The sequence below is a fragment of the Nannobrachium achirus genome (assembly GCF_963921795.1).
Source record: "Nannobrachium achirus genome assembly, chromosome: 6".
Lineage (NCBI taxonomy): Eukaryota > Metazoa > Chordata > Actinopteri > Myctophiformes > Myctophidae > Nannobrachium > Nannobrachium achirus.
This window is the reverse complement of record NC_137815.1, coordinates 71,943,375-71,953,215: the sequence shown is the minus strand read 5'-3', so window position 1 is coordinate 71,953,215 and position 9,841 is coordinate 71,943,375. Positions and strand designations below refer to the sequence as shown.

General features: G+C 44.4%; 1 protein-coding gene across 1 annotated transcript; it reads right to left on the bottom strand.

The window, feature by feature from the left end:
- Nucleotides 1-720: 720 nt before the first annotated feature.
- sec13 (SEC13 homolog, nuclear pore and COPII coat complex component) lies at nt 721-9,515 on the bottom strand. Its single transcript, XM_080728846.1, has 9 exons — nt 9,415-9,515; nt 9,164-9,208; nt 8,092-8,207; nt 6,947-7,098; nt 5,416-5,549; nt 4,450-4,583; nt 3,924-4,044; nt 2,646-2,792; nt 721-1,709 (listed from the first exon to the last, which is right to left on the bottom strand). The coding sequence occupies exons 1-9, from the start codon at nt 9,415-9,417 to the stop codon at nt 1,599-1,601; spliced, it is 963 nt and encodes a 320-aa protein (XP_080584972.1). The 5' UTR covers nt 9,418-9,515; the 3' UTR covers nt 721-1,598.
- Nucleotides 9,516-9,841: the final 326 nt, after the last annotated feature.

The window sequence follows — 9,841 nt, the reverse complement described above, 5'->3', positions numbered from 1 at the left end:
GGCAGGCATAGCTCAGGGGTAGAGAAACCGTCATTAGAGCACGAAGGTTTCCCGGTTCGAATCCGGGCTCCCCCTGAGTTAGTGTCGAAGAGTCCTTGAGCAAGACTCTGAACCCCTACTTGCTCCCGGTGAGCAGGTTGGTGCCTTGCATGGTTTCCTCCGCCATCTGTATGTGAATGTAATGCACTATCTTCTAAGTAAAGCACCTTGGATAAAAGTGCTATATAAATGCACCATTTTAGCTGAAAGATGAAGTAGGGACCCCTTAGCTGAGAGAGATGCAGGGACCCCCACTAAAACTGTGCTTGTGTTTTTTATAGATAGCGACACCAACTACAGTATCATCAGTGTTGTGCAAATGAATGTTTGTGTTCAGGTGTTTAACCACTTGATCTTTGGCTCTCCTTGGTCTGTGAAGCAACAAGAAAAAAGACCATCATTGCATCAAACTGTACTATAAAAACTGGTGGCCAAATCATCAAATATTATTAGAAAGAGGCAAACATTGTGAAATTAGCAGATATTATGTGAGGCGTGAGCTTGTAGATCTGATATTTTCACAATATTTATCAGTCAAACAAAACCAGTGCATTTATCAGACTGCTGCTGCAGAAACAAGAAAACACTACATGGGCTCATTCAAATGACTTCACCAATAACAACAGAATAAACATAGCACAGAATGTTTAATCTGGAAAGAAAATGCAGGACAAACAAAACAGTTCAGCATTTGACAAGGACGTTGAATATGATTTATTCATTTTCATGAACGTCGATTTATTAACAATTATGGCAGGTTCAATTTACAAACACCTGTCAACGTTGCCATTTGCTCCAAAAACAAACAAAGACAACAAAATAAACCTTTTCCATCTGTAAAAGAGGAATTTCACGTTTGCTGTTTTGGTCCTAGGAGGATATTATTCCGTTAAGTATTTGACTACTGTAGATGTCAGCTTGATCCTCAGAGGAGACGACACCTCAGATGCAGCTCAGGCCCTGCTGGTTGTTGGGGTGAAACAAGCCTGTAAGAGCAGAGTTTGTGCTGCCCAAGAAGAAAGCATCCATTTGGCGCCGGGTCAAACCGCTTCACGTCCGGAATCTCTTTTCCCCATGAGGCGTTGGATCAGTAAACTCAACAGGAACCCAAATCGCTGACTTAAGAGAGAAAAGGCGCAAAGGTTGTCTGGTGCCTGCCTCGGTCTTACTTCTGGAGCAGTTGCAGAGATGCAGGCAGTTAAGAACAAAGGACGATGGACTGTTTAGACTGGAGTTCTCGGTTAGTGGAGGGTGTGTGTGTGTGTATGTGTGTCTCTATCTTTCTGTCAATAACAGGAATGTGGGAAGTCACAACAGTGCTGACAAAACAAACGGCACAGAAATGACAAAACGATCCAGCTTGGCTGGTCCTCCTTGTTGGGCCAAAGTGGCTTCTTGACAGTCTTTACTCATAAATACATTATTATAATAATTTGGACTTCTTTGAATGCAGATCCGTTGTAAGGAGTGTGGATAACATTTTGCTTGTGTCGTCAGAGTGCTTGTTGACTTCCCACATGCTGCTAAACACCAACGTGTACGTCAGGGTCACAGCGGGGTCACTGTTCGATCTGCTGGGTGTCTGTGATGGAGGTGACGGCTCCTTGACCCTTGCTCACGTCGCTGATACACGCCCACTGGCCGTCCATCGACTCCTTCCATAGCGTCACCTAAAGAGCGCACACACACACACACACACACACACACACACACACACACACACACACACACACACACACACACACACACACACACACACACACACACACACACACACACACACACACACACACACACACACACACACACACACACACACACACACGCAAATAATCGTGACGGGCCTATTTTGAGTGCGTGTGCATTAGGGACGGGACGATAAACGATATCATGAAAACAAACACGATAACCAAATCGTGGAGATTTAATATATCGTGATATCGTCCTCCGTCATGCACTGGGATCAATTCACCTTTTATTTGCTGAGCTGCATATCCAGTACCACTTAAACCCTCTAAAGGAAAAATGTACTTATAATATACGTACTTGATACAGTCTTTTTTTCCACTTTCTACCAAATCTCTTTGCAAAAAAAAAAGCTGATCTACAAGCTTGTAGATCTGCTATTTTTTTTGCCAAAAAAAAAAAAAAAATGCCGATCTACAAGCTTGTAGATCTGCTATTTTTTGGGCAAATGTTCCCGGCAAATGTTCCGGCCCAGGATAGTGGATGTAGGGAGATTATCGCGATAATATCGTAAATCGTGATTTCTTTGGTCACAATAATGGTGACAGGACATTTTCATATCGTCCCATCCAGGGGCGTCACAAAGGGGGGGAAAGTGGGACTGAGTTATTAGGGCCCAAGGTGGAGGGGCCCTAGTAACTTGAGCTATTGAAAAATAGCAGATATATAAGCTCACAGCGCGGCACTCGGTGCCGCGCTGTGAGCTTGTAGATCTGCTATTTTTGAAAAGTCGTGAAAATGTGTCCCTGGAACTAAACATTTTGAGATGGGGGTCCGTGGCCAAATAAATATCATCTTGGTGGTCCTTGACATGAAAAAGTTTGAGCACCACTGATATGGAAACATAGGTTTCAGCGCACCTTGTTGTCTCCTCCAGACACGGCCAGGATGTTTCCAGTGATGGACCAGCTGACATGCCAGACCACATCGTTGAACTTGTGCAGCAGCTTGGCGGTCCAGGTGTTCCCTGCCGGGTCGTCACACGTCCAGATGAACACCCGTCCGTCCTGTCAGGGAAACACAGGACACTGATCAGCTCTGACCAGGGTTCCACACATCTTTACCAATTCATTTCCCAAACTTTTACCAAACTTTTCCAGAATATTTAACCCAATTTCCAGGACTATGTAACAATGATTCAGCTCAATAACAGGTCACTTACTCCTATGCGCAATGCCCAAAGACAGGTAGTGTATGCCAGTGGTTCTCAACCTTTTCAGGCCGTGACCCCCAAAATAATCATGTTTTAACTGGGGACCCCGGCACCCTGACGAGCACTAAGAGTTGAAGAATTTTGTATAACACGGTTCTATTGTGAAAATAGCAGATCTACATGCTCACAACGCCTCGCAACGCATGTAGATCGGCTATTTTCACAATAATTTCTGCCTCTAATATTTGACAGTTTGAACCCATGTTTAATTTGTCATTTCATTTGTCATTTTCCAGTACTGGAAAAAATATTTTTCTAATTTCAAAATATTTCCAGGAATTTCATGACCGTGGGGGGAACCCTGTTTTACAAAGAGACTGAGGGATTGAAGCGTAGAAATGCTCTATAACAGGGGTCTTCAACAGTGGGGTCCTCAGAGTTACTACAGGGGGTCCTCCAAATCTTTGTGTGATAAGCACTTTATTTTTTCTACACTAACACTTGAACCCTAGTATCCCTATTCGGTGTGGAACGTTAGCCAAGAATTATAGCCGATCTACAAGCTCACAACGCCTCGCGCTGCAAGGCGTTGTGAGCTTGTAGATCGGCTATTCTTGGCAAAGAGGTTTGGTGTAGAGGGAAAAGAAGAGCAGACCAAGTATTGATGGTTCAAGTGGTTCAATGTCTAAAAATACACATTAAACCAGAGGTGCCCACGCTTTTTTGATTTGAGAGCTACTTTTAAAATGACCAGCTCAACATGATCTACCCATGAAGGGAGAGTTACCTTAATTGACAGATGTCAAAAAGAGGGGTTCAGGACCCCAACCACAGGTTGAGAACCACTGATCTACAATGTCAACAGTCTCCCTCATGCATTCTAATTCTTCTCCCCCTGTGTGGGTACTTAACCAATCAGAGCCTCCCTGGTTAGTCTTACCTGTGTGGGTACTTAACCAATCAGAGCCTCCCTGGTTAGTCTTACCTGGGAGCAGCTGGCGATGGTGCTGGTGGGCAGACCAATAGAGGGCGCCCAGCCCACGTCTCTCACCCAATCACTGTGAGCCTCCAGCTTCTGGTCCTCCTTCCATTGGCCGTCTTCCTCTCTGTGGAATAATGAAACACTGTCAGCTAAGCCAATAGAAGCCTGGCAAAGTCACTGGGCAGCTCAGTGGGCTATGGAGCATAACATGTGTAGGGCAGAAGACTAGTATCTCCATATTTCAACTTTTTTGCATAAAAGTAGTTGAAAATAGCTGCTCCACAAACTCACAACACGACTCAAATGGCCGTGTTGCCGTGTTAAGTGGTCAGATGGGTGGGCCGCAAACCAAACACTAACCCCAACCCAATTTGCAAGTGGGCCATGATCCAGATAAGGTTGAGAACCACGGTAATAAATCCCATTATCCGACAGAAAAAGACGAGTAGTTAAGGTACTTACTTCCAGAGTTTGACCAGGTTGTCGCAGCCCCCAGAGACAAAGCGTTTAGAGTAGTTAAGGTACTTACTTCCAGAGTTTGACCAGGTTGTCGCAGCCCCCAGAGACAAAGCGCTTGACGTAGTTTGGTTTCTGTCCGGTGGGCTGGTCCACCAGGCTGCCTGGGACCACAGCAGGAGCCCAACTCACTGCATTACAACCAATCTGGAACAACAACAACCACAACATCACCCTTACAATGGAGTGGAAAACAATACAACCAGACGACCATGCTGCGTTATGAGCAATATCAGTGAACAGGACTGAGACTTGAGGTTTTTTAATTCAGTAAAACGTTATTTATCGATGACTGACCGGCAGGCTTTGAACTGAGACATTTGACACAGCTTTGTTGTTGTTGTTTTTGGATTGTATTCTATGATAATATCTGTGTTGACATCATTAGTGAGATAACCTAGGTGATAAAATAAAATAATTGGCAGCTCATTAAATGCTTCGACTAGGCAGCTGAAGGTTACGTTTGTTTTTTTGTGCTGTAAAAAAACATTATTTCTTTTGGTCTTCCAAATTCTAATTTCTTGGTTTGTGCATTTGAAAGAGTCGATGCAGGCCTAATGCTGCTAAAAATGTGGTTTCTTTCAACTGCACAAACTATACAGAAAGATATACAGTATTGCAAAAAAAAAAAAAAAAAAAAAAAAAACATTTAAACCATGCTGGCAGATGTAATTCATAGTATCTTCCTTCAGTTGAGTTAGAAATCAAGTGTACATTGATACAATGTTTTAATGCAGCACATCAGAAATTATTGTATATTGAATAATGTAAAGGAAGCTACCTGCAATCAATTAAAATAAAACACAAGCAGCACAGCCATCACCGACTGTGCAAACTAGAAAATACTGTAAAAGAAATATATTTTGAACGGAACTGAGGAAGGAAGCTGAGGAATTTATTGTCTGTATGATGCATTCCTGTGTGTGTGTGTGTGCGTGTGCGTGCGTGCGTGTGTGTGTGCGTGAGAGAGAAAACAAACCGTGTGTGCGTTGCTGATCTTTTTGACGTCCCACTGCTGGTCTCCGGTGAAGGTGAGCAGGGAAATGGCTCCATCGGAGCTGCCACAGGCCAGGATCAGGCCGAAGTCATAGGGACCCCAACACACTGAGTTCACTGGAGACACAGATACAAGTCACTAAGAGGACCCCTAAGGAGGACCCCCCAACACACAGAGTTGACTGGAGACACAGATACAAGTCACTAAGGAGGACCCCAACACACTGAGTTCACTGGAGACACAGATACAAGTCACTAAGGAGGACCCCCCAACACACAGAGTTCACTGGAGACACAGCTACAAGTCACTAAGGAGGACCCCCCAACACACAGAGTTCACTGGAGACACAGATACAAGTCACTAAGGAGGACCCCCCAACACACAGAGTTCACTGGAGACACAGATACAAGTCACTAAGGAGGACCCCCCAACACACAGAGTTCACTGGAGACACAGATACAAGTCACTAAGGAGGACCCCCCAACACACACAGTTCACTGGAGACACAGATACAAGTCACTAAGGAGGACCCCCCAACACACTGAGTTCACTGGAGACACAGATACAAGTCACTAAGGCGGTCCCAGGCTCCCAGCACAAGTTTAACATTCACAGACTACAACGCCTCACTCACATTCTGTAGAGGCGTGTACAACATAATCATGGGCGTGTAAAATCATTTTCTCTCTGTAGAGCTGCACTACCCTCTGAAACCTGTAGAGCTGCACTACCCTCTGAAACCTGTAGAGCTGCACTACCCTCTGAAACCTGTAGAGCTGCACTACCCTCTGAAACCGGACACAAATGTTCCGTGTCCAGGGGGTGGGACAACAACCCCCTGTATCCTGTCTCCGAACGCATTCGCTTCCTTGTTGCAGCGTGCATGCAGACACGATCGCTATAACTCAGTGTTTCTCAACCACTGTGCCTGGGGACCTTTGGTGTGCCCCTGAGAAGGGTCAAGTGTGCCCCTTGAAACTGCTTGAAAGCCAGTATTGTATTTATCATTTTAAAAATGATTTAAACTAGTGAAAACAGCCGATCTACAAGCACACAACGCCTCGCACCGCGAGGCGTTGTGTGCTTGTAGATCTGCCGTTTTCACTACTGTTGTGCGACAGCCTTAAGTTGTATGATGAAGCAGGGCTTTACTTTGCGAAGAAACGTACACATTTTTGAAACTTGGAGATACAAGGTTTCTTCCCGACAGTGACGATATTTACACCCCCGTATTATGTTGGCGTGTCCATGGATTCTTGGGACATGAAAAGTGTGCCCATGCAGAAAAAAGGTTGAGAAACACTGCTATAGACTATGGAGGGCCGTTGTTTTTGGTTGCTTACTACGGCATGATCGTAGAACGAACGTGATCTGTGAAGCGTTGTGCACGATGTGCATGCAGGCGCCCACGTTAAAGGTTAACTAAATGCCGGCAGTGTGGAACATTAGAAGGGGGGTGTTTGATGGTTTCAGCCCTAAAAGAGAGCAAGCAGAGAAGAGATGAGCTCCCCACCTGAAGACTCGTGTCCCGTGTATTCATACATCTTGTCCCACGTTCCGTTCTCTTCTTTCCACACCATGACCTTACGGTCGTAGGAACAGGATGCCAGCACGTTGCCGTACATGGGATGGGCCCACGCCACCTGCCACACCGGACCTTCATGGCTGCGAGCAGAAGAACACACATAACCTTGATCAGCTTTAAGGCTTCATATGCAAACGTTCCATTGAGCAGATTTGACAAATAACTTGTATATTTAAAGTTATACCATGTAACTTTTTTTATAAAACAAATCTTAAAATGGTCCTAGCTGTTAAATCGCTAAAGTTTTAGAACCCCCACTCCGTTATTTTCAGCTTCTAAAGCCTTCTCTTTATATGTTTTCTATGATCCCTGCCCGGGACCGGTTTTCGCGGAAAAATTGCATCATCACACTACCGGCCAATCACAGCGAGGGTTATACACTGCCGGCCAATCACAGCGCAGAACATACACTGCCGGGCTCTCTGGTGGGTTTAGGAAACACGCCTTCAGGAAGTACACTGCAGTGTTTACACTGGAGGAGTCTAGCATGTAACTCCCCAACCGCTGCTCGTAGAAGGACACGGGAGACCTCATTGAAAGCGTCTCGGCGAGGCGAGGCGGACGCGGTGGTCTGACGGCCCGGTCCGCGAGCGAAAAACGGACGAAAAAAGCAAACGCGACCGCGGTTTGCTATACTGCTACAGACCACCAGTTGAGCAACTTACACAGTATAGCTTTAATTACATTGTACTAAAAAGACAGTGGAAATAGCCGATCTGCAAGCTCAAAACTAAATGTTTGACAATGGTTTTTTTTCCTTCTTTTTTTACATGGAAATTACGATTATGCAAAAAATGTATTGTGATTATCTCCAATAATTAGACGAATATGTGTTGGTTGTGACAGGCAGGGGTGAGATGCCGTGGGCTCGGCGAGCCCAGACTTATTTAGCTGCACGCACACGCACCTCACATGCACGCACATGAATCATCACGTCACGAAAATCCATATCACACCACTGGTGACAGGTGTGTGTGTGTGTGTGTGTGAGAGAGAAAGAGAGAGAGAGAGGAGACAGCTAGAATAACTGAATGAAAAAGAAGAACATATTAATCTCATGGTGTCTTTCTCACCCTCGAAGGTCAGCCACCAGAATCTGCCCTCCGTTCCTGACATCAAAGATCTTCACCGTGCGGTCAGAAGAGCAGGTGGCCAACCTGGTTCCATAGTAGTCCATCTGAGCATCATGCTGCACACACACACACACACACACACACACACACACACACACACACACACACACACACACACACACACACACACACACACACACACACACACACACACACACACACACACACACACGAAACCAGGGATGGGACGATATTAACATTTCATATCACGATGATTGTGACAAAAGAAAGAGCGACTTACGATACTATCGCGATAATCAAAATCCATTATCCTGGGGCGGAACATTTGCAAAAACATAGCTGATCTACAAGCTCACAACGTGTTGTGAGCTTGTAGATCTGCTATTTTTTTTGGCAAAGACGATAGAGTGAATAAAGAAGACTGTATCAAGTATGTATATTATAAGTACCTTTTACCAATTCTAGAGGGTTTAAATGGTACCGGATATGCAGCTCGGTAAATACATGCATATACGTATGTGTAAAAGAAAAATAATGTATTTCTTACTATTTCTCACCTTCTTACCTTTTGCTATGAGACTGAGCATTTTTTCTTTTCTACTGCATAGTACTGTGTTCTATTCGTCTGTCATTCAATGTTATATGAGATACTTAAATGGTTTCCTGTGGAAATAAGCTTAGTCTTTTCATGGATCTCCTTTTAGTAGACCTTGTACCAGTGAACTGTACCGTCATGAAACTGTACCTTTTCCTATGCAAACTCTTCAAAGTCTTCAATCAATCAATCAAAGCCAGGGGTAGGGCTCGATAAGCAGCATGCTTCTCCCTACTCCTTTTTTTGGCACCTTGGACACCTTATCATGTCAAATGAACTCTGAGCCTTGCTTGAACCTTTTTCTATATTTATTTATTATCGTTTGATAACATGCTATGTTCAGATGCACTGATATCAGACTTGTATTGTATTGAACTGTCCGAAAGTGCTGAAAAATAAAACGAACTGAACTCATATGTAGTTCTAGTTAGCTAAAAGAACAGGAAGGATACTCACGATCATGTCCTCGTGAGAGGTGTCCACTGTGTTGATGACGGAGACCTGGAAATCACAAACACGTTTTTAACATTTGTGTTAATATTAAGTCATTAAATTGGCATAGATATCACTATTAAACTCTTATACGTTCCTGTTAGCCAGCCTGCGGCTAACGGAGCCTGCTAGCTTGTATAATGTGTTAACGTCAGCTACGAACACTCTAAAAACAAAAGATTAGCCGATATGAACTGAGCTAAAGTGTCATTTACCATGTCTGTGTTTGATTTAGGAGATCTTTCAGTGAATTAATCCTCAGATGAGCCCGTTAGGATCAAATAAACAGATCTAACAGTCCTGCTGTTTATCCGACGTGGCAACAAGAAGTCCACTGGAGCCGCTTCCTGGTCGCTCCGTCAACAATGTCCGTCCGGATGGAACTTCAGCGTGACATGTAAGGTTCCGCCTTCACTGACATCATTAGTCTATGACAGGGGTCTTCAACAAGGGGTCCGGGACCCCTAGGGGGTCCTCAGAGTTACTACAGGGGGTCCTCCAAATCTTCCAATCCTTTTTATATTAACCACTTGAACCCTAGGTCATAGAGTTATAATAAGAAGGTCCGTGAACTGAGCAAATAGAGAACTTCCGGTGTCAGATTGGAAAATATAAGACTTCCGGTTTGATTCATTCGCCTTC

What these genes read in the sequence shown, in the direction of transcription:
- sec13 (XM_080728846.1), bottom strand. An exon ending in AGATCAGCAACGCACACACG is followed by an intron (nt 4,584 to 5,415) that starts GTTTGTTTTCTC and finishes TTGTTGTTCCAG; the next exon opens with ATTGGTTGTAATGCAGTGAG. An exon ending in TGTCTGGAGGAGACAACAAG is followed by an intron (nt 1,710 to 2,645) that starts GTGCGCTGAAAC and finishes TGCGCTCTTTAG; the next exon opens with GTGACGCTATGGAAGGAGTC.